Raw genomic sequence first — 25,100 nt, 5'->3', positions numbered from 1 at the left:
TTTTCTGGGGACACAGAAAAGCATCCCAGGGAGGCAAAATTTGGGTTGGGTCTTAGAATTAGAGTAGGACCTTGGCATGCATTGCATAGGATTTTGGAGGAAGGCCCATTACTTCAAGGCTGTGTAGCCTTGGGCAAGTGACTCAATCTCTCTGGGCCTGTTTCCTCCTCTGGAAAATGAATATCAACGTAAGTTGTTATCAAGATTGTAAATAATAATACTGAATCTACTCTCAGAAGCCATAGCTTTTATGATTTCATAAGGCCACATGACCTTGAATCAGTAAAAGCTTCCTAGAGTCAACAAAACTGCAGGGATCCCAACAACTGATTCCAGTTAGAGCATTGCCTGGAGCTCCATTCTTTTGCTTTGTGGATGGTGAATTTTTTGTTCTGAGTTCTAAGCCTTTTCCTCTCTGACCAAGTCAGGAGACCAGTCGAAAGTTTACCTGAGTCTCTTCAGATACAAGAAAGAAAGAGGCCAGACCCAAGGGAGAATGTGGGAGAGGAAGGGAACAGGGAGCATTCCAAACCTTGCAACAGTTAATGTTAATATAGGCGTCGGTATAGGAGGTGTCTTCTAATGACAGAAGGAAACGAGGGAGTTTTTCAATCATCTCCTGCTTAACAGATACAGATGTATTCATAATTATCCCTTGCCTCAGGCCTCCAGGCCCAGGTGGGCTCCAGAAGGCCTGTGTTCCTGCCAGACAAGAGTCCTTAAAGAACACCATGTAGACAATTGGAATGCCATTTATCGTGCAAAACACAATAAAACCCCCACGTTCTCTTCCTGTCTCAGAGACCCATAAATTATACCTGCCCCAGGCCATGGACATATTGTTTTATTAAAGTTCCAATGAATAAACTTAAGGCTCTTAAAAACGTCCTCTCGGCTTTCATCTGGCACACACCTCTAGCATGGACCCATCTGCCTGGGTTCATTTGATTAGTTCACAGTCATACTTTAGCAAGTTGAGCTCATTTCCAGGGGCAAGATCAGTAGGCTGCTGGGGCTGCGGGCAGCGGGGGAGGGGGGGGTTGCTTGGGGAGAGCCCCAGGGCCTCCTGATGAAATGACAACGTCACCCAAGGGGTTCCAGGTGTCTGCTGTCAGAGCTGGGGCTTTCCCAGACTCTTTGTTCTTGGGGGGGTGGGATGAATACCAGTTTGAGATACGTGTGTGGCTATGGGTTAGAGGGCTGAAGTTCTGCTTTAGTCCATCCTGTGGTCTCCCCAGTTGGTTACTAAAAGTTCAATTGTCTTGAACTTACCCATCAGTGATGTTTTGGGCATCAGTGTTTACTCTGAAGTTCAGTTTCTGCATCTCGAGTAGGGAGCTAACAATGGCATCTACCATGTATGTTCAAAAATACTAACCATTTTTATCATCCCATAGTCATCTCATGAATGGTAACCAAGAGGAATAGGGATAGTGAGGGAGAGAAAAACAAGTGAGGCACATGTAGAACATTCTCTCTGAACACAGATTAAAAAAACAAGCACGTACATTTAGTTCCCATTTCCTGGGTAGTGAGACTCTCACCCAAGGCCCTGAGATATGTTTTTGGTATATTTTAACATATCTCCACTCATCAACAGACCCCCCCCCACCACCCAAGTCTGGCACACAGTACAATCAGGGCTGAGCAGATTAAGAAAAGCACCAAGCATTGTCCTAAGAAATAGTTACTTACCTTCTCAGGGAAGGAAGACTCTGAAACATTAATAACCCTCCTCCCTCACATAGAAACATGACAAACCACGAGTCCAGCAAAAAGGGAAAGTGAAGACTGTTTAAAGTTCCAGAGCACACAAAACCATGTTGAGGAAGCACATCCATTGTGCCTCTTGGGCAGTGACCCGAGAGTCCTTGGAATGTTTGTTTGGATGTCCCATGTTTGAACCCATGGCTTTCAGTGTTGGGAGACATCATATTGGTGGCTTCTAAAGAAATGAAGACCTGGACCCAGGGCTCTCGCTCATCTCCCCCAATCTCCCTGCCCCCCTTCGTTAGTTGTCTTGCCCCAACTGTTTGATAACAGGAAAAAAGTCTTTTGACTATTATCCAGAACCTCTTCTTTAGAAAAGAAGTGTTCACATGCTCAAAATAAAAGTTCAGGGCTCATTGTGATTGGATCAGTAATTAAAGGTAATAAAAAAACCCCATGAGCTATACAAAGTGAGAGGTGGAGTGGCTGGGTCTCAACCAAGCTTGGGTGTATCCAGGAAGTGGTGAGAGGGGAAGCTGGTGGAAGGTGTATTAGAAGGCAAAGGTGCGCCCATTAGGTGGATGATGGCTAGAAGTTAAAGGAATTGGTTTTGCGCTACATCCACCACTCTAGTGAAAGTCAGGAAACCACCAATAGTGTTGTCGTTTGCCTTCTTGTAGCATGTATACAAACACTTATTTGGGGGGCAGCAGGGCATTAAGGGGGAAGACCTGCAGTATTTGGAGGCAAAGGACAGGTCAGAGTAGTTTTTCTCACTTCCATTGGCAGGACTCTGCTTCCTATAGCTTTCCTCCAGCGGATCCAGGGTCATTCTGAAAGCAGGGCCTCCAAAGCCCTCTCCCCACCCTTTTGTGCTGCCAGCTTGGGCATTTCCATCTGGTGGGTAAACCCCGACAGACTTGGGGCATTGCTGGGTGAGGATGTCAGGGCGCAAAACACACAAATGCATGAGAAACGGCGATCCTGTATATATTTAACAATATATATTTATATATATTTTCTAGATCAGTACATTCAGTTTTTAACTTGTTTTTTCTTCACAAACAGAAGAACTCTTACAATAGTAGACTTTCTAAAATAAATACTATTAAAATAGAGCTTCAAAATAAATATTCTATACAAAGGAAACCTTCTGTGGTAACTTTTGTTGAGGGGTAAGAAGGGGCTACAGTGAAGGGGGGAATGGAGTAGGAACGTGGAGGGGTGGGAACCTTGAACAGCTTTTCTGTTTGTAACACGAAACCAAACTGTGGGGCAGTGACAGGAGAAAGCAAGATTGTGAAGACACCGCATGGAGTCACCCACAGCAAAAAATGGCAGCACAAGATTTGTCACCAACTGTCACAGTAAGCAGAGGGCATGAAAAGATGCTTACCCAAGGCATGAACCAGAAGCTTGCGGGGGCACCCCAGTGAATTATACAGTGCAAAGCTGTGCCACCCCCACCCCCCAGGCAGCTCCTGGGGCAGCATGGGAGAATATGATGGCATCCGGATGCTGGTCCCCACCAACTTTCCATGTCCGGCAACCTGGGGCAAGTCTTCACCTAACTGGGCCTCACTCGATTTACAATGGGGACCCGTGAAGACTCCAGATGCTGAAAGACCAACATATCCCGTGAAGGTCTTCCAGCTCCACCAGCTAAGGGGGCCATTTCAACAGCAGGAATTGGTCTTCACCTCCCTTCCAGCCAGGGGCTGTGAAAGGTCTTGTTTGTGCCCCATCATCTACCCCAGACCCAGTTCCCAGGGAACTTGCTGGAGTGTTGGGGCCTTCACAAACCCTTCCTTGGGGGTGGGGGGGTGCAGCCAAGGCCCCTAGGAACATTGTCCTGGACCCCGGCTTGTGGATCCCAGCCCTAGTTGCAGGAAGAATCACCACCCACCCCAGGATAACCAGAAATGGGAACCAACTGGCACTTTTCAAAAAAGGTCAAGACAAGGCAAAATCCAGCCAAGTAAGCCGCTGGTGACAGGAAACACAACCATTCCCAAGCAGCCACAGAACTGTGCTGTGTTTCTGAGAGTTTGGTCGCTCAGTGGCCTTGAATGGCCCCCGGGGTCCACGGGCAAGCCAACTTTCTTTTGTATTTTGCCAAGATGCCGAGAAAAACATGCTGAGGGATTGCTACACAACAGAGCTGGGAGAACCCACACCGCTTCACTCCTTCCCTTTCCACTGAGCACAAGGGACACTGAGTTCTGCAGACATCCATCTAGCAGGTTAAATGCAAACCAAAGAACAAGCCAAAACAGGAAGACAAAAAAAAAAGAAAAAGAAAACCAAAACCCAGAAAGATCCGTGTTTACAACTATGTACACAAAAAGTCAGGGTTCAGGAGGCTGTTCACCAGGAAATGGGGTCTATGTAGATAGTTAGTGTGGGGCAGGGTGTGTGTGTGTGTGTGTGTTTGTGTGTATACACAGCTTATGTAAATCAATTCTCCACAGAACAGGGGTGTAGAACACCAAGATCACCAAAGTACAACTTGCCACTGGGTCAAGTTTCCTGTGGAGACATCTGAGGGAGGGGCTCTGGGAAAAGTAGAGGCCTCGCCAAGAGCGGACATGTGCCCTCTTTTTGGGGGGTAACCTCTGCACACTTATTGTGAGAAAACATCTCCAGTCCCTTCAGTACACATCTGATACATTCAATTTGTGTTAAGTGGTTGGCTGAATGTGTTTTTCTACCATTCCCTCCAATTTGTGCAAGATCATCCATACATCCTTCACCACCGTGGCAAGGGCAGCTACATGAATCAGCCTTAGAAAACGCAGATGCAGTTTTTCATATTTGCCTTTTACAAGCTAGCAAATGTTATATAAATAAAGCCTAAAATAATAAGACCCCCCCCTCCTGTCCTCCAATCAATAAATACCTATGGTTACAATTAAGTTATGCTAAATCATAAGACGTTATTACTAGTCTTCAGGAAGGAAAAAAAGTTCTTGAGAAGCATTGGGTGCATGCCAATCACAGCTACCTGCCTCCGGGCCTCCTTCCTGGAGGCAGTTCTGTCCTGACAGAACTGGAAATGCTACAAATGCTCCACCTGATGCACTTCCAGTTTCACCTCGGGGAGATTTTCTGACCCAGGCAGCTTCCTCTCATTTGAGGGGGAACACAAAATACCACACAAATCAAACCCCCACACACAACAGCTGGGGAGGAAGGACCAGACACACTACAGCTTTTGCATGCAACAAGTACCTACCCACGGGACGGGCTGCACTTTCTGAGTCCTTTAGCACCTTGAGAGAAAGAGTTGCTACGACTTTGGGGGCTGTCAGGAGGGGTGTTACGGCCACGCACAGAAGTAGGGCTCAATCCCAGGAAGCCCCTCGAAAATCCCCCTCCCACACGCTTGACTTCCCCACCGGGACTTCCTAACACTAAAATAGACGTTTTCCCCCATCACCTGTCTATTTACATTAAAGATACAGACACATCACTGTACATAAAAGGCTATGACAGCAAGCAGCAGAATCAGAGGAGAAGAAACCCACACCCAGCTCGGCTCAATTGTCATTCTGCCAATGGGAGGTGCTGCCTCTCTTCTTTGCTGTTAAAATCCTCTTCTGGGAGGGGGGGGGATTGTGTTCCTTGAGGTTGCTCACCCCCAGATTTTAAAATCAGCCCTTCCTGGGGGTGGCCCAAAAGGAAGCAAGTGTTTTTATTGTTATTTTTTAAAAACACCGTTAGCATCTGGTTTAATTATTCTATAAAAACATAATGACTGGATCCAGAGACCACAGCCTCAGACTCATTGGCAAAATGATATTTGGTCTCGCATTTGCCGCCCTGGGCTTCTCTACCCATAAAATTTCAGGAAGGGTAGAGAGAACTCAGGACACTTAGCGGGCAGGTGAGTCTGTGACTCGGTTAAGAACCGAAGGACGGTGTTATGAGTGGAACACCCCCAAGAGTTAGTGAAGCTGGAAGGGAGAGATGTGCTGTCCGTGGCTCCAGGGAGGCAGAGCGAGGAAAGCAGCAGGGACCCACTGGCGTCCGCTGTTCTCAGAGGGCGCCCAAGTGTATACAACAGGGATCACCAGGGGCTATACCTCCCCAAGATGTCGAGGGCAAACTGAGGAGGGGCGGGGTGGAGGGAGAAGGTATAGACGGGCAAGATTCCAAGGGTCTTCTTCAAAGGTCCCCTGGCAAGTTAACGATTCCTCCCAGGCAGCTGAAGAGAATGGAAAAGAAGGGGGAGTGAGGGAGGGAGGAGGAGAGACTGGGAAGGAATTCAAGCAGCTGCAACTTCCGGATATGTGTCCACATCTGTGTTCCGTCTTCTGAAAAAGAAAAATCTCCTCCCCCTGCCCCTCCCCCCAGCCACAGCACACCCCTGCCACTGTCTGACACCAAGTTCCAGGACCCTAAAAAAAACAAAACAAAACAACCCAAAGTGCTTCTTCATCCTTTTGGGACTAGAGGGTGGGCGACGGTCTGTTTCTTCGGAATCTGGAGGGGAGGATGGGGGACGTAGCAGAGAGCAAGGACAGCCTCAGGAGGTTGAAACCTCTGGCCTTGCTGCGGGTCTTCTCTAGTGTCAGAAGGGAACCAAGTTTCCAGGGGGAGCTCAGGGGATTCGACCCAAAGCGTCAGAAAGGCTTGTCGGGTCTGCTGGCCTTGGCATCTCCGGTGGCTGCCTTGCAGATGACACTGTTCGTGTGCTTGCAGCGGCAACCAGGGCGGCGCAGGCGGTCATAGCCACGCTGGGCCAGCTTCACGCAGCCAGTGGCCGGCAGGTAGCAGAGCAGGCAGGGCAGCACCAGGGAAAGGGCACCCATGAAGGACCAGCGGGCGCAGCAGTTTGAGTGGGAGCAGGAGCAGGGGTGGTCAGCGCAGGAGCCCTCATCGTCCTCATTGGTGCAGTGGTAGAAGATGCCTTGCACCAGGCACATGCAGGTGCCGTAGTTGACTAGGGTCTGGGCTGAGCACAGGCACTCCTGGTTGCAGACCCAGCAGGAGGGCAACGTCCGGGGGGACGCACACTCCTTGCACTTGCACTTCCCACAGGCCTCACACAGCAAGAAGTGCTTGTCCAGCTCTGGTGGCAGCACTGGGCCCTTGAGGTCCAGTGGCTTGCAGTGGATCACCTTGGGTTGAATGCGCACGGCCCTCGGGGAGGCTTGGTCAGCCACGGGCGGTGGTGCCATGTGGTCTAAGAGGCGCTGGTCAGACGACGTGCTGCTGCTGCTGCTCACAGAGCTGGGGCGCCCACTGAAGGAGATCCAGTGGTGGGTGACGTCCTGGTCACAGCGGGCGGGTGTCGGGGCCAGTTCTGGGGCTCCACCCCGGGTCCGCTTGGGACCAGTGGGGGGAGCCAGGCCAGGGTTGTCTATATAGTCGTTCTCCACGTGACTGGTCTTCATCTGGTCGATGGGTAGGATGGTGAGTGGGTGCTGGAGCCGACTGTGGGGCATACGGCTGTCAAGAAGGGGCTGGACCATGACTGAGCTGGGAGTCAAAGGAGCACTCTGTGGGATCGGGGGCTCCATGGGGCTGGAAGTCCTGGACTGCGCTGAAAAACAGGCTTCTAGGGGCCCTGGGGAGGTGGGGAAAAGGAAGAGAGAATGGATTAGAGGCATCAGTAAGTGACCTGTTGACATCCCCAGTCCCCATCATCTCCTCGGGACCCCACGTGAAATGGGAACTAGATTCCCACAGTGGGACTCTCCAGCATCAAGGTTTAGAAAGGTGATTAATAATGACAAGTGGTAGAAATAACATTTATTGAGCACTCAATACATGCCAGGCACTCTCCTGACCAACACCTATAGGTCATTGACTTTTCACAGTAACCCTAAAACACAGGTACTGCTACTATCCCTTTTCTATAGTTACAGAAAACTAGTATCCGAAGTGACTTGTCACAGAAAACTATCAGTAACAGAACCAGGGCTTGAACCTGGGCCGCCCAAGGTCATTGCCACTATCCTATGAAGCATGCTCCTTGGTACAACTCAGTGGTTGGAAACACGGGCCCTGGATTCAGATCCAAGTTCTGAATTCTCACCTCTGCCTAGCAATCTTGGCATGCCTGAGGTTGTTTACCTTAGTTTTATCACCTCTTGAATGGGTTCTTGTGGGAATTAAATGAGAAAATGAAAGGCCAGTACCCAGCATCATGCCTGGCACATAGCAAACGTTCAGTAATTTATCATCATCCCAGAGAGCAAGTTGAGATTTCCTGAGCATTAATAAGCACTGCATGCTATTGTGCTGACTACGACAGACAGTCCCTGTGTACTCCCTAGGAGTTTATCAGTTGGATAAACAAAAGCTTTTATTTCAGATAGTCACAAGAGAAGGGTGGGCCGCACCTGATGCGGCACTCCAGGACATTAACTTATTACCACCGCATCTAAGAACAGCAACCTTCAGCAGCTAATAACCCCTGGGTAGGTGCACTTCTGACAACTTGGATGGGAAATCCTCTCGAGGGGCACTCACATCACCCATTTCTAAGTGCTGAGCTGAACATTCAGTGTAAATGCTATTTACTAGAATAGCTAAGCCAACCCTGGATCAGTTTCTAATTTCACCGAGAGAGTGCAATTTTAAGTTGGAATCTGGCCAGAGATTCAACTGCAGTGCCTGACACGGAACCCCAGGAAGTCACTTAAATCAAAGAGCGGAAACGGCTTGGTTCAAATTTAGAAAGTGCACATTGTTTTCTATTAGAAGTGCCATTTCCTCGCCTGCTGACCTTTACATTCGGAATTCGGCTGGAGATCAATTTAAAGAAATAGCATCAGAAGGCCAAGACCTCTGCCCAAGGGAAAAAGATTTGGAATCTAAGAGAAAGAGTAGACTCTGGGAAGATTCCACCAGGGGGTGGGGGCGGGGCCTAGAACGGGGATGATTTGATAACTGTCTTAAAAATGAGAGGAAAAAAAAAAAAAACACTGAATTACTGTGTCAGGGAGTGGGGTTTTCAGTAAATGCTTTCTTCAAGATACTAATGAAGTTCTAAGTAGGAGTGGCCATAATGTCCTTCTTGCCTGTCTGAGGATAGGTTTCCACTTCCAGTTAATCCCATATCCTTCCAGACTCAGGACACAGGTTGTCCATCCTAGCATTTTCATCACAGGACATCGACACCTCACCCCTAGCAAGGCATCCACACTTACCAGTGTCTACAAGTAAAGAGTGACTAGAGAAGGGGGGAAAAAAAGGCACTCAGGGCAACTCAGTCTTTTTCTTCCCCTGCCTTGAAACAACAGTTTGATCAGAAATGGTTCAATAATTGGGGAAGGGTTTCCCCTAGACTATATGAAATTAAGAGGTAGCACCAGATGCAAAGTGCAGGAAAGGAATTAAGAGAGTTTATCCAGATGAGGGTTATCACCTGTATACTATCTATATTGAGAAATACCAAAAAAAAAAAAAAAATCACTGCATTTTTTCCTACAAGGTTCAATGCTCAGTCAATTGATCTTTCCCACTGGCATAGGGCAAGGGCTATTGGCTTTGCTCCCAAGATTTTACCTACTGAAATGCTGGTATTTCTGTTTTTCCCATTTAAGAGAAAGTCTCTGGCTAGTGGCACCACCTGCTTCTTCATCACCGCCAGCTGAAACTGAGCATCACTTTGCAATGGGAGACTTCCCCGTGGCAGAGTTTGCCTAAACTGCCTGTCAGGTCTGCCACCAAAAAGTAGTCAGGGCAAGATGCGGGGGGATCAAATGAGCATCTATGAAAGGAGTATTTTCCAAGGATCAGGTTGGCTGTGGGCCATGGGAACTTCAGGAAAGGCTACCTCAGCCTTCCCACACAGTCTTTGCAGGATAAATTCCAAAGCCATGCTTCCACAATAAATGGGCTTGGGGTCAACAAACGCCCAGGTTTGGAGCCCCAGGTCCCAGCCCTAGGACTTTGCCTGCAGGATAAGGTGTGACTAGGAGTAAGAATGGAAAATGCTGACAGAGGCATAGGATAAGACTCTCCGGCGCCAGCCAAGAGGTGTCTCAGCCAGAACCCCCACCCCGGACAAAGACAACATGATTTCCTTATTCCAGAAGCTCAGGTCATGATTACTGAAAGTGCTGCCAACAAAATGTCATAAGTTTGAAGGTGGTACTGCCCCCATGGAGTTAGTCTTTTGTTTTGTAGGACCAGGGTCAGGACTTGCCATGCTGTGGGGAAAACGAAAGATCCTCCCCTTCCCCAAGCAGATTATTTGCTTTCCTTTCCCCAATTCTGTTACTGGGGTTCTTTGAAAACAGCCCCATTTTTTGTGGATGAAGCAAACAGCCTGGGCAATGCTCAGGGATTTTAATAAGTCCCGGAACCAGAAGACAGATTCATGGAAAAATCCCACCAGGAAGCCAGGATGGGAGCAGCTCCTGCAGGCAATGGAGATGTTGGCATTAGCAGGCTCCCATCACCCTCCTCAAGAGGCAGCTGTCAACATCTGGGCCTTTAGTGGGGTCAGACAAGAGGGCTGGAGCTTGGTCTATGATGACTCAGCTCTCTTAGGTCGTGCTGCATCCAAGATGGCTCCAGCAGGCATGTTCTAAAAGGCACCTTCTCTATCATAACCCTGATGCAGGATTCCTTCCGGCCACCAGCTCAGCAAAAACCAGCGACTGGCTGGTTGGGAGTTCCATTGCTTCAACCTTTGCAGGCCTCATGGCCTCACCTCCCCATTAGCAGGGATTCTCTCCACAGGAGGGCCCTCTAAGAGCCCAGGATGACACAGAAAAACAACTTTCTGAGCAGCTTGTTTGATAAGCCCTTAGCACAGCTAAATAAAGTCTCAGAAAACGCACCATCCTCACTTGAATTATAAGATCAATCTCTACTCACTGGGACACACCCTCCACCCTCGTCTGAGCAACCCTGACCAACTTGAGTGCAGTTTAGTATGTACTCCTCTCTGCTTCCCCTGCAAGGAAGGAAGACATTTATAATTTAAGTAGGAGAGAGGAGGCTTGCCTCTTCCTTTAGGCTATGTGGAAGACTAATGGTCAATTTTGTAGATGGTAGACAGAGAAAACCAGCTCTCCACTTAGCCAGAGAAGCACCTCTATTGAGTTTTAAGAGGAAGTCTTATGAACTACTAGTATGAGGAAAGGGAACTTTAACTTTAACCTCCACTCAAGACTTCAAATAATAATAAATAACATTCATGGAAGCAGCTACTGTTTGTGAAAGAACATTGCCTGGTATCCAACTCTGCTAACCCTGCAATGATTTTCTCCTTGAATTCTCACCATCACCTTGGAGGAGCACACCCATTGTGCAGAGGAAGAACAAAAGGTTAGAGCTGGCAAGACCAGAGCAGGACTGGAATTCAGACAGCACAGGCTTCTGTTTGCACCCCTAACCATGCAGCCCTGACTTAAAATAACTTCTTCATATTCAAGGAAAGGTATGAAAGCGCCAATCACTTGCAGTCTTCAGTTCTTCCAGTCTCCCCAGTTGGCTACCAGCCCTCAGGGAACCTCATCAAAACTTTCCTGGGCTCTCAACCAAACCAGCAGGGAAATGAAGCCAGAGAGCTTCCACAAGCCTGGCCCCAGTCAGGGGAATTTTCAGTGTAGAGAGTGGCGGCTGGGGGGTTGAAATCTATCACTGAAGGAAGACTCTAGTTATTTTCACTCACAATTCCATTTTCTTGGCCATCCTTCTGTCACCTCACATACTCACTCTGCTTTACACTAAGAGTTTACATTTTTAGTTTTCTTAGAATTTGAATGTGCCTCACTGGTAGCATCTCAGAACAAAGCAGACCATAAAAAAGGAAATCCTGCAGGGGTAGAGAATCCCCTCTCCTCCCACCCAGAAAGCAGAACTTAATGGTCAGGCAGGCCTGTTTAAGGATGGAGCCTCCAGGTCCAGATCTGTGGGGAAGGGAAGGAGGAGCCTGGGTAAGAGGAAGCCAGAGAAGAGAGTTCTAGAATACTGAATTAGCAGGGGTGAGGAGCCTAACACACGCAGACCCGTTATTTGTAGCCTGACCTGGCAGGTCTGACCCTGCATTTTTCCCTGTGGGGAGGGGCAGAGCATTAGACTGCAGATGGCTCAGTACAGCCTGGCTGAAGAGAATCAAGAGGCATGTTAAATATCCATGCCACCCACCATCCCGTCCTCTTGACTTACCCTAGGGAGAGGAGTTGGGAAATATTACAAGAACCTAACAGTTGTACTTTCTGAATGAATGGGCAGTTTCAGCTCTGCTCATTCAGTCTCAGAAGGTTCTTTCAGTCAAGGTTGTTTAACCCTTTAACAACTCAGCAAAAAGATCTCAGGGCTGCTGGAGAACCCACCCGCTGCTATTGCTATCCACGACCTTCGCTTGGTTCATAGTAACAGCATCTCAGTTTAATTATATTCCAACCAAATAATGATTTATTGCTCCTAAAAGACCTTAAGGGGGGGGAGTGGGGAGTGTGTCAGGGATTTGTCCTCCCTGCACCCTGCAGTGGAAGACAGTTTCTGCTGAGAATGGTCCTTTAGAAGAATAAAGCAGTTAGGCAGCTGAATTTGCTCCTCCCCTCTCCCACACCAGCACTAAGGAGTTCACCTCTGGCCAAAATCTGTTAGAGACCACAAAAGAAAACAGCTGCTTTTCATCACTTTGTTCTATCACCAATGATCAGTTCCCAACCCTGTACCTGTTCCAATCAGCTGAACCCCAAAATCCCAGCACAAGGGTGAGCCGAAGTCTAGCTGTACCTTGCTTTGGACAATTCTGATGGCTTCAAATTCAGGCTGCAATATATTACCCCCAGAAGTGTTTTCTGCTCAGATCCCCTTTAAGAGGGATTAGTAGTCAAGAGAGAAAAGAATGGAACTAGAAGAAGCCTGTTAACGACTAGCACAGTTTGGGAACTACTGGGACGCAACCATAGAAACCTAGACCACCAGGGGAAGACCTGTAACTGTCACCAAGATCATTTTAATAATCTCACCACCCTCCAGAAATGACTTACAGTAATAGATTTTAGCTTACTCCTCTGATAGGGGTAGGAAATGACTTTCCCTTCCCCCAGCCAAAAAGAAAGACTGGTGAACAAGAGAAACCTCTCTTCTGCAAATGGCCACCTGCCCCAGAAGGGCCCCTTCCCTCCTCCGATAGATCCAGCACATCTGTGCTCCCTCCCCAGTGCCCTTGCTTCCTCCACCGACTGTCCTTGGAAAGAACAATCAAATCGCAGCTGAACGGTGGAGTCTCTTAAGCCCAGCCACATGTCCCGGATACATCCCCAGCCTTGTCAGCTGTCCGGATCTGCAGGGTGGCCCCAGACCCCTGAGAGCCAAGAATACCCCGCCTCTTACATCATGCAACACCCCATACCTCCTGTGCCTAAAGAGGCTCCCTTCCAATTAGGCCTTCCACTAGGAGTCCAGTAGAAACAAGGCCATGGTCCTGGACACTCACTAGTTGCTCTGCTGACCCTCAGCCCCTTGGGAGAAGCTTCTTTTTCCCCTCTGCAGACAGAGAAACTAAGGCCCAACTAAGCTTAGCAGTTTTATGCAGTGTCACTCATCTGCTCTTCGATGATCCCTAGTTTGGTCCAGAAGGGGTAATATAATTTTCAGTGTGTTGCTCTTCGTCACTTTCTCCCTCTGGCTCTTGTGAAAAAGCAAAAATAAATTACAATGAGTTACTGCTTTCCCTTCTGTCAGGGCTAGCCATGAGATGGAATCCCTTCTGCGCTCGTCATTCCCCTTCCCTTAAACATAGTCATGTCACATCCCCAAATGCAAAAATGTTAGGTATATCCCCAAATTCAGAGGTTTATGCAAGAATCCTCCTCCAAGTTATCCTCACCAGGGAACTTCCACCTCAGAAGGGGCTGGATGATAGGCACTGTGGATTCAGAACCAAATTCAAAGCCCTAAACTCTTAAAGAACACTGAACTTCTCTGTAAAAAGAAGGGGGGCTCCTTGCTACCAACACGTGGGCCTTGCCCTAGAGGATGGCTGAAGGAAAGAAAAATGTAGGCGTGGGGAGATACAAGATGTCACAAGAGATTTTTAGCATCAGAAATTGGAAGCAGAAGGCCCCACAGGTTGCCCCAAAGTGTTAGACCCCATAGCAGACACACCTCATGGGTCACTTCTGGGGCTGCTAAAAATGGGGGTTTTCAATTTTTTAATCACTGACTTTCTAATTTTGCACTGAAAGTTCTTCTTCACTTTCATACAAGTCAGCCAATGCTCTGGACAAAGGCAATGCAAGATTTCCCAGTTATAAGAAAGCAATATGAATCAGACAGAGGTAGAATTACAAAAAGCCTCATCCCTCCACCTATTCTGGGTGGGTGAAAACAAAAGTGACATCCGGGAGCTCCAAATTCTCACCAGTCTCCAGCCTCTGCCCAGTGTTAGCCAGGAATCTTTCTATGTTTTCTGTCTCCTCCTATCAAGCCCAACCAAGGCTTTAAAGAGTCGTTGCCATTGCAGAGGGTAATCTGGAAAAGGTCGTGGGAATAAGCAGGAAAGCATTTCCACTCTACAAAAAGAGGGATGGTTCCTGAGTTCAAATCTAAAAAGGAAGATAACCAAGAGATGTCATTCTAGTCTCCCTCACCCTAGTTGACCAACACTGGACAGTAAGATTTCAGAAATCTGCCACCAGAATGCTTGGGTACTGTACTAGCTCAGTTGGTCAGTGTGCGCACTGCTCACATTAGGATTTGCCTGGAGCCTGCTGGCAAGCAAGGACCCTCCCAAGGGCTGGGAAAGAGGAAATTCGATTTCACACTGGACATGTCTAGAACTTATTTCCCATCCTTCTGCTGAGAGAGGGAGGAAGGGTCTAAGTGCAAGCCCACCCCCCCCCCACCTTCTTGCTAGTGGGCCCCACACCCACACACTGAGGGAAAGAGCTTAAAATTTCAGATATTTAAGCTCCATTCCTGTGAAAATCCAAAGAACTCTAAACATTGTGAAATCACTAGTGCAATATTATGTGGGGCTTCAAGCCACACCAAGCTTATTAAGAGAGTGATAAACCCACATTTCCTAAATGCTCTGGGGCCTGCCTTCACCTTCCAGCTTTGTATCCCTGAGAAGCTGGCTAGAAAGACTGGAGAAGCCTTGGTCAGCTAAGTAGAAATGCACTTGCTCCTGCCCCTCCTCAAAGTGGAGAATCACACCACTGATTTGGAGGCAGGAAAGAGAAGGTTCCCACTGGGTGTGGGCACCCCACTAATCATGCCTTTCCTTTCAGTACTAAACATGCTGGGGGGGCTTCCCGAACCAACATGCGCCAGAAGGCAGGCTCCTTCCCTCAACCAGGCCTGCCAATATGGATGCCCATCCAGCAGCTGGTGAGTGAGACAGCCAGCAGCTTTCCCCCTTTGCTTACCAGCAAGTCCTCTCCAGTCCACTCCCTTCTCCCAAGGACTATCGCTCAGTCTGTCATGCCAAGCAACCATTTTCGCCTCTCTTGCTTCCTCTGCCCACAACCCCCGGCCCCCAATCAAAGAGAATTGAGAAACCATCTTCTTGCACAAGAGCCGCTACTGTCTAAATGCTTTTTGATCGTCTGCATGGAAGGGAAACTGGGCACAGCCTGGCCCTAGTGATGGAGCCAAGCTCCAGCTGCCCAGACTGGTCAAACCCGCCCTTGCCCCCCTTAGTGCCCCCGTGGTCATGGCGATGCAGAATTTTCAGAACGTACCGTCTCTATCCCTCTCGTCTCTATCCTCTCCTCTCGGTGATGTCAAGCCTGGTACCAACAAGGAAGGAAGGAGGGAAAGCAGAAGCCTTATCTCTCCTAGGCATGCAACCTCTTCCTCCAGCTCCCACACGCCTGGCGTTATGTAAACGCATCTTCAGCCCCCACCACAGCCTTAGCACGGTCCGGGGGCCCCTGGGCCTGACACAGCTAGGTGCCGGGGCATGGGGAGGCACAAGGAGGCCGCGGAGCCTCAGGCCCTACAGAGGCCTGAGAAGGGAAAAGCAACTGCAAGTCAATTGCACAGCATAAAATGCGGCAGCAGAGCAAAGGTCAGACGGCAGAAAGCCGCCTGGTCAAAGAGAGGGAAAAGAAATGCCCAGTTCCGGGCCGGCCCCGCGCCGACCATCGAAGGGGAGACAGAAAGGGAGAAAACCCAGTTCGTCCCTGCTCAAAGGGTAAAAAAAAACCTACGTCGAGCATAGGCCGCTGCGGCAGGCTAGAGAGATCAACGGCAGAGCTCACAGGGTGGGCATCGGGCCGGGATGAGCGACCCGGCCAGGGCGAGGGCGCCCGCCGGACCCAAGAGGTGGCTCCTCACGGAGCCCAGAGGTACCCGTTCCAGCGTCCGAAGGGGGTAGTGGCTGGAGGAGTAAAGAGGCCAAGCCACAGACAAACTCCCGGGACACGCACGGGGCTTCCTGAGTCAAAGAGAGCTGGAAAGCCGGGGTTGGCAATGCCCGGGGGGTCGGAAACGCCGGTGCCAGGCTGTGAACACCCCAGGCGCCGTGCCGGCCCAGCCGAGGGCGTCAAGGAGCTGCGGCGCACCGCAGAAGCTCAAGGAGGCGCAGGGAGAGCGAAGGAACACTGAGGCGCGCCTAGAAATAGCGCACCATTTGCCCCAGCCGGAGAGGGTGTCGCGTCGCGGCTCAGAGTGGGGCACTTTCGGATCCCGAAACCGGCCGAAGACTTACTTTGAGGAGCTGCAGAGTCACAAGCATTGCTCCACGTCAGTGTATATCCCCGAATTTGAGCAGGTCAGACGCCGATGTCCTCGCAGACGCCGGCCGGAGCAACCGGCAACGGCTCCCTGCGCTCCACAGCGCCAGCTCTGCGCTGTCAGCTCCTCTCGCAGCCTCCGCGGCGATGTTGCAACCACTGCCTGGGAAAATGGCTTTTTTATGAATGGGAGGGAAGGGAGCTCCAGTGCGCACGCGCGTCTTTCGCGATTCTATGAATGGGTGGGCACAAGAGACCCCGCGCGCGCATGCGCCGCGCTCCTTTTTTTATGAATGGGGGGCCGGAAAAGAACTTAACCCGTGGTTGCTGGGGCTGGCTCTTGCTCCTCTTAGAGCCGTCGTTCTTTTACAAAGAGGGGTGGAGGTTGTTGTTGCCTTTTTTTTTTTTTTTTTTTTTAATGAATGGAGGGCGGCGGCGACTGCTGCAGCTGGCTCAGCTGCGCGGGCTGTACCCCCTCCCAGCCTGCGAGAGGAGGTAAAGGCCACCTTCATGCCACTGCGGGCCTGGGCAGGAACCGTCAGTGTCGCTGGGGGGAAGGAGGGGGGAGACTCTCAGGCCTCTGGGTCCTGGGCCGAGAGCCGGGTTGGGGGAAGACACACCTAGATCTAAGGATCTCTGCTTGTCACAGGCTGTCGGGGTAGGGAACGGAAGATCCCTGCTGGGTGCCTTCTCTTTCTCTATATTAGGGCGTCGTGGGGATGGGTCTGGAAGCAGCGTTTACCAAAAATTAAGAAAATGTCAAAACATTCTTGTCCAAAAAGGGCGTAGTGGGGCTTGCTGAATAAATCTGGTTCTTTCCAGTAGCTGAGTCTCCCTGAGTGCGTGCAGACCACCCCTCCCCCATTTCTTGGGTGTGGACAGCGACAGGGCCGAGGCCTCTTCCGGCTCCAGTACCCCCCGGAGCGATGCTGGTTACTCTGCTAGAGGAGACCTGGTTCTCGCCTAGCAGCGTCCTCTTCGCTCTCCGTCCACCCCCCACCCCCATCCCCAGTGCAATGTCCGCAGTGCCCGGGTGTCTGCCCGAGATGCCACCTTGGGCAGCTGCTCCCCCTCAGCCCATTGCGTTTTCCAGCCCGTATGGGACGCGGGCCTGAGGAGCCTCTGTCCACCAAAGAGCACGGCCCTTTGCTGCTAGGCCTCCTTCCCCAGCTACCCCAGAGCTCCCCTCAGGGGAAGCGGGAAAGACCAAGGATTGTCCAGGTGGATGGGTGGAGCCGGCAGCGCAGAGGATGCTGCGGGGGTGGCCACGGGATTAAATAACAACAGGGTTCTTGAGCCGCAGAGGAAATGGAAATGGCCAGGGATCTTTTCTTTGCAGTTAATGACGGAGGGAGGGGTGGGGGGAAGCTCATCTGGCTAGGCCGGTGAAAAGAAAAGCCCCCGCCATTAGGGCTGACTCCAGGAAGGCGGGGAGCCCTCGCAGCAGGCCCAGCTCCGCCCAGGAACAGAGGAGGCCATAGCCTCCGGGGAGGCCGGGGTAGGGGAGGGGGGGTTCTTTGATTGGGGAGATACGAGCTGGACTTGGGCCTGAATCCCTGTAAGGTTAGCCTTGCTGGTGTTCTGTCTTCACCGGAGGTTGTGAGACTGCCTTTCCCTGGCCCCCCACCCCCAGCCCACTCCACCACAGGACTGCACTTGGCTGTAGTCAGAAGAGAGAATGAAACTTGCCGCCTAGGCCAGAGGTCTGGCCTTGGGCTAGGGCTGGGGCTCTGGAGACCGGCAACCTAAAGGATATTTTGCAAACCCAGACCAGAGGCCAAGGTCACCGAGTCCCAGTCTAAAATGCTTTCTGGCCTTTCTGACTACCTTCCTCTGTGATTTATGTTCTGGAGGCAGAACAGACCCCTTCCTAGGGGATCTCAATCTCCTTTCAGGGTCAAGATGTTCCTCTAAAGTCAAGAGGAAGACTATTAGGACAATAGAGTATCTTACATTTGTTCAGAAAGTCCCTTTATTAATATTGAAGCTTGATATTATTCCCATTTGTCAGATGTAGAAATTGGGGCCAAGAATCCTGCATCTGGTTAATGGAAGATGTGTAGTGTTGATATATGGTAGTGTTAAATGGTAGTGATAAATGGTAGTGTTGATTTTCTGGATCTTTCTGCTTTGCTACCACCCCTTCTCAGTATCATAAACCTAAAAACCTATTTCTTGCAAGTCATTTAAGCATGTTAAACAAGGAAAGTTGGAGCAGTAATTTTCCAGTGAGTGCTAGCTGATGGTCCTTGTTCAAACAATTGAATAAATAAATCATTTTAAGCTATGGAAGAAAATCAGTGTGGTGGGGGTAGGGGAGTGAGTGTTTCCAGTGTCCTGTTTCCTTTTTTAGAGAAATTAGCCAAGAGACATACAGAGTTCCATTCCTGGTCTCTGTTCAGCTTTTCTGAAAGAGGAAGTGAGGAGGTCCCAGCTTTGATGGGACTGTGGGAAAATGGAGGACCCCCTATTCCTTAACTGGGAGGAATTTCAGATGCCTAAGCAGTGTGTGTTCGTCATAGTGTCCAGAAGGGCATTGAGGACCGTATTTTGTCCCTCCTGGGAACCTAAAGAGAGAAGTATGGGGCAACTGTATGAGAATTCATTCATTCACTCATTCATATATAATGTGCCAGGACTTGCCCTAACTCTGGGGACTCTGGTGAGAGACAGACAGCTTTCCTCTCCCTGGTGAAGCTCACAGTCCTTTGGAGAAACAGACAGACTGCAATATGAGCCTAGGATAAGTGCGAGGAGGATAAGTAACTTGGATTCAAGGCTACAGGGTGGGCGTGGGGTAAGGACCTGATTTAATTTGGGCTTTAGGGAGTATCTCGCAGAGGGGTTTATCATTATGAGTTGAGCCCTGAAAACTGAGGAGTGAGTCTGAAGGAGTTTGTGGAGACCTATCAGACAGCACTAGACTAGATGGAGGCCCGGTGTAGGGAAAAGCCTGGCATGGAGGTGCTGTGGCCTCTGTGTAGCCACAGCTTGGCCAGCAAGGTTGAAGTGGCCTGGAGAAAGTGCAGATATTACCCTACTAAAGGTTTTAAGCTGGATCATGGCACACCCTCATTTGTGTTTTTAACCTCTTCAGCAGCCCAAGGGCCAGTGGTTGGGGGAGAGAGAGGACAGAGGGAATGATGGTGGGGAATGCTAGACATTTGCCCCTGAACTGGTTGGCGATGCCACATTTATTCTTTAGGATCGGGTAGCCAGTAGATATGTACTGGATTTTTTTTTCTGCTTCATCTGACTTTGTCCATTCTCAGTCTCTTCCCCAGGTCTAACTTCTTTGCTAAAGGCAAATTCTAAAGGCTTGGCTTACCTGCCTATGTTAATTACAGGCTTTTTACCCTCACCTCAGTATGAAGGGCTTTACCCTACCAGATGGTAGCTAGGGTAATAGAGTGGCTTCAATTCTGGGTTTTCCTTCTTCATTCCTGGCCTTGCCAGGACCTGGGAGCTAAGTTAGTAGGAATGAGAGGAGGCAGGGATTCCTATTCAAGGACAGACATTTATGGAGCACTTGCTGTGCAGGTCCTGTGCGTGGCATGTTTTTGTGTGTAATTTTACTTTAAAAAATTGTATGGCTGTGTTCGGTTTTATTATCACTCTTTTTCAGATAAGTCAGTGGCTCTGTTTTAATTATTTATTAATTCTAAAAAAATTATTATGTACTTCCTGTGTGTCAGGCAAAATGCCAGGTGTTGGGGTTATAGTGATAAAAGATATTTTTGTCCTTATAGTGCTTAGAATTAATAGTGACACAATGATGTGGGATTGGAGGTACAAGTAAGGGGTTGGGGGTGGGTTTACCTTCCTCTATAATCTTCATGAGCACCCTCATTCATTTCTACACTTCATTGCCATTTCTCAGTCTTTTATCAAATACTAAGTGCTGTAAGCCAAGCCCCTGGACTCAAAAAGATTACTTGCCCCCACATAAATAAAAATTCTGGAACTGCTGTTTATAATCAAGTTTATAATCAAGATACACATTAAACAAATAATTGTTCAAGGATGATTTAATTACAGTGAACATCAATGCATTAGAAAGTACAGAGAGCAAAGGAGGGGGGCACATTGGGCCTCCTGGAGAAGTTTCCTTGGAGTTCAGATAGACAGAATGTACATTCAGTGGCTAAAGGCTCAAAAGTAGGACGGAGACTTGGGAATGCTAGAGCAACTGAAGGAGCCATAGAAACCCTAGTCCTTTGAGGAGGGGAGGATGTGTCGGACCCAGAGCTTAGAACTCTGTTCTAGCAGTAGATCCTAGGCATTCTGACTCTCTGGAAAGCTGTGTCAGCCTTGGATGCTGAAGAGCCTGAAGGACTAATATCCAGACACTGACCACAGACTGGTCAGTTCAGTCCTAGGCTACAAGCTCCTCATCATTGGACAAGGTATTCATATTTTATGTGCCCCTGTTTTCTCCTCTGTTATATGGCAACGAGTGGTAGTGCTTATAGTAAAGGGATGGACTTGAATGGAATCACACAAATAATATGCTTTGAGGGCCTCCCTGGTGGTGCAAGGAGTGAAGTCTCAGCACTATGAAGCTATCAGCAGTCACTGCAGCAAGAGTTCTATCCCCAGCCAGGGAGGGACCTGGCACAGCAGACCTCTCCTGTCTTACCCGCTGCTCCCCTCAGCAGTGTATTTCAGTACATCTGCCTGTTCTGCTTTCCACTTTGTCTCTGGTGAATCCTCTCACCACCCCCACCCCCGCACCTCTCTGGACTGCACCCCAGCTCTGGTATGCATAAATAAATAAAGTAAATCTTTTTTAAAAAATACTTTGAATTATAAGTGCTGAATACACATTTGGAAGATTATTCAACATTCCCAGTAATTTTGATACAAGGAATGAGTTAGAATTTTAAAAGGAAACCTCAGCGAGAGAAAGACATTCTAAAAGAACAAGAATGTCTTTATCTATAAATAGTTGAAACAATATAGCACCTATCACTCCACCTCTGCTTAAATGAAGACGATTTTGCAGGGTAAAAGTTGTATTTTCAACTGTGTGGCTTAGTATGTTAAACAGCTCATCAGAGGGTTGGTTTTAACCATGAGCAGCATAGATGCTTGAAGAACTTTGGTGGTGGCAGACAGTGTGATGTAATGCTGAATGTATGTTGAGTGGCAGTTCTCCTATATCAGTACGGGGGAGTGGTAAACTTTTGGAAGACTGCATAATTCCTAATCTCTTCAAGCTTCTATTGTAAAAAGGGAATAGTCATAGTATCTATTTCTTGTTGTGAGCTCTAAATAGAATGATGTTTTTCAAGTAATTTAGCTCAGAGCCAGGTGTGTGGCTATTTTTGTCGTTCTCCTATTGCCCTGTGAAACAGGAAAGTTTTAATGGTTCTAATTTGGTTATGATAATACAGGCCTCTAGCTTCCTCTTCCCCATCCTTCCTCTAGGACCCTTGGTTTTTTACTCTGTTGAACAGGGCAGTGAAATATTATACCTAAGAAACATTCCTGGAGACCACATAATTCAAGAGTGATTTCCTCATAGGTGTGAATGTGAAGTCAGATTTGCATGTATTCAGTAGGTTTATATGGCACCTATTTAAACAGCACAGTTGAAATTTGTAGTAGTTCACATTCACATAAAATGCAAGTACACTATCCATTTTAGATGCAGTAGCTAAACCCAGAACTACCAAGGTAAGCAGTGACCAGGGAAAAAATGGCTAGAACATTTGTTTGCAAGTTTCAGAAATTCCTTGGAAACCTTGAAACCTCAGGTGATACAGTGCTTGGCAAATTTTGGCTTTGGGAATAAACAGACTTTGACTTTGCCTGGAGTAATGCCATGTAATTGTTGATGGATCTCAGGTGAGTTATTGATCCTTTAGCCCCTCAATCTTGTTTATATAATGAGCATGATGATTACTACTCCATTAGGTGGTTCAGTAAACGCCTCATACATATCTGAGTCCTTCATAGAAAAGAACGGGGACCTTGGGAGATGTACAGGGAGAAGAATGGGTATCTGGACTCTGGAGGGGGTCAGGTACTTTCTGAAGCCTAATAGTGGCTTTCATGCTCCAAGAAAGGGCTGAAACTGCACCTTTTTGACTTGGCAGTGATGCTATGGGCCACTTTTTCTTCCCTGGCCTCTATTCATGCCATTTCACGTGGTCATTCATTTAACCAATATTTAAGCACATTCTAGTTACCAGGCACCCTGCAAGGCTCTAAGGATACAACAGCAAATAAGTTATAGGAATCTCCTGCTTTCATATCGCTAAGTTTCAGGTCCTTCATCTATAAAATGGTATAAATATATTATCTCTTATCTCAAATGGTCTTTTGCCTATTTTTTTTTTAATTTGAGAAATGTTTGTGGAGTGCTTATGTTGCCGCGCTCTGTTCTGGGCACTGAGAATTCAGGGATGAACAAGACTGATAGGGCTTTGCCCTCCTGGAATACATGCTCTGGTTAAAGGAGACAGATAATAACAGAGCAGATAAATAATTAATGTAATTTCAGATAGTAATACATGCTATGTAGACAATAAAATAGGAGGCTGTGATTGAGCAATGGGGTGAGCGTGGTAGCAGAGTCTGGTGGGAGGTGACTGAACTGAGACCAGAAGGAGGCAGCCATGGGTGGATCCGACAGGCAGCCATGGGTGGATCCAGACAGAAGGACTAGCTGGCACAAAGGCCCTAAGTAGGAAAATGCTTGGTGTATGTGAGCTGCAGAAAGAACATTGATGTTGCTAGAGCCAAATGACTAGAGGTGGTGGGGGGAGGGCAGTTGATTGAGATAAAGCAACCCCATGGTTTTAATCAGGGACCAACATGATGGTTAACTTTACTAATTTACATGAAAATAAAAAACGCTTATGTATTATAAAAGAGATTATATACAATGTATTATATACGATTATATATATTATAAAAGAGAGTACATACTGTGAAATTATATACTACAACATAAAAGATTGTACATAGGTAGGTAGGTAGATAGATACCTGGCATAGAATGATGTTCAGTAAATGTTAGTTGCTGCTACAGCTATTATTCATGCCTTTAAGGAACCTAAAAGTTTTCATCTTCATCAAGGATGAGAAAGCCAAGGCATAGAGCCATTACTATCCACGTGTAAAGTCAATCAAATCAAAGAACAGGATGTAGATTTTATTAATCGAAGGAAATGCTTTTGGTTCCTTTCCCAAATGGAAGTTTTAAGGCACAGGATTTTCTCTGCGTTTAGCAAATGTCTGGGGTCCATCAAACTGAGCTCCTTCAGCCCCTCTCTGCCAAAATGCCCAGAGTTCTATTGCTTGGGTGCCATGGAGTGTGGCACTGGTCATCACTTAGGGCCCTTGGAAAGGCTCATGATTGCTTGTTTAATCCTTCTGCCTTTAATCTGGATCTAAATGGCCAAGAATGGGAGGTGTTCCTTGTCCTCCACCTTGAGTATCTACCAGGTTTACTGAGATGCCATCCACTGCCCAGGTTTGGAATCTCTCCCACCTCATCCTTGTCCTATAGACTGCCTAGGGAGTGTGTTTATAATCAAGAAAGACTTTAGAAAGAAACCGCCTTTAATTCTTTCTGACACAGAGAAATGGCAAATAAATAATCTGTGAATGAATGAATACAAATTGTGTACTGAAACTAGGCAAAGCTTCCTGGGATATATAACACTTGTTTCTGGACAAATTACCTTTCTCTTGGTAAAGATGTTTTCATTCTTTCTTTAATCAACATTTATTGAACTTTGCTTGATGCCAAGCTCTGTATAGCAGTGAGCAAAAAGATGTCATTCTTGCCCTCATGGATCTCTTATCTAGTGGGACAGGCATTGGTTAAATAATTCCACCAATATAGGTAGAAAATGGCAGCAGTGCTATTCGCTCTGCAGGAGAGGTTTTAATCCCTCAAGGTATAATGAAGGCCAAGGCTTTGGGAAAGTTCCCCAAGAGACTCCTGAGGTGGGAGGGAGCATGTGTGGTGAATCAAGCAAATGAGAGAAAGCCACTGTGACTACAGGACTGAAAATGAGGTGGATCCTGGTCCCAGAAAAAAGATAGGGATTTGACAGAGAGGACAGATCACAAAAGGCTCTGGAGGTTATATAGCTTTTTATTTCTTAAACTATGGGGTGCTTTGAAAAGACTTGAATCTCTCTCTCTCTGTCCCTTTCTCTCTCTCTCTCTCTCTCTCTCTCACACACACACACACAGAGAGAGAGAGAGAGAGAGAGAGAGAGAGAGAGAGAGAGAGAGAGAGAGAGAGAGAAAATATCCTGGCTGCAGTTTGGAGAATGGGTTCTGATACTGCTCCCCCTTCTTTTGTTCTGTCCTAGAGGTGATTATGGAGCCCCATTTTTCCTCGTTCTAGGGCATTATACTCTCCTTATGGCTTTCTTAAACTCTGTCCACATTATTTGCAAATAGTTCCTTTATCCAACTCTCCTCAAATATCCAAATTTTTTCTTGACTTTATGGAGAAGTAAAGCAGGAGGAAACATTATCAATCACTTAACCTAAGTTCTTTATTTTACTTGTAACAGGCAAATAAATTGCTGGATTCTGTTTTCTGCTCTGACAAGCTTTGTCTTTTCCATGCAGAGCAGTACATTTCAGTCTGCAGGTATTTATACAGAACATTAATGAATTATTAGTTAAATTTCTTTATATGGTATTTTATGCTATTTATCTGGGGTTTTTTAATTAATTATATATTTTTTAATATCCA

The 25,100-nt window shown here is 47.8% G+C and overlaps 1 protein-coding gene across 1 annotated transcript; it reads right to left on the bottom strand.

Moving 5' to 3' along the window:
• Nucleotides 1-1,053: 1,053 nt before the first annotated feature.
• On the bottom strand, nucleotides 1,054-16,400 carry SPRY4 (sprouty RTK signaling antagonist 4). The gene is made up of 2 exons (XM_037509051.2): nucleotides 16,349-16,400; nucleotides 1,054-7,282 (listed from the first exon to the last, which is right to left on the bottom strand). The coding sequence occupies exon 2, from the start codon at nucleotides 7,233-7,235 to the stop codon at nucleotides 6,336-6,338; it is 900 nt and encodes a 299-aa protein (XP_037364948.1). The 5' UTR covers nucleotides 7,236-7,282; nucleotides 16,349-16,400; the 3' UTR covers nucleotides 1,054-6,335.
• Between the last annotated feature and the right edge of the window lie 8,700 nt (nucleotides 16,401-25,100).

This window comes from Talpa occidentalis, unplaced genomic scaffold, assembly GCF_014898055.3.
Source record: "Talpa occidentalis isolate TD23 unplaced genomic scaffold, MPIMG_talOcc4v2.1 talOcc4.13, whole genome shotgun sequence".
NCBI classification, from domain to species: domain Eukaryota; kingdom Metazoa; phylum Chordata; class Mammalia; order Eulipotyphla; family Talpidae; genus Talpa; species Talpa occidentalis.
This window is presented reverse-complemented; position numbering and strand designations above follow the sequence as displayed.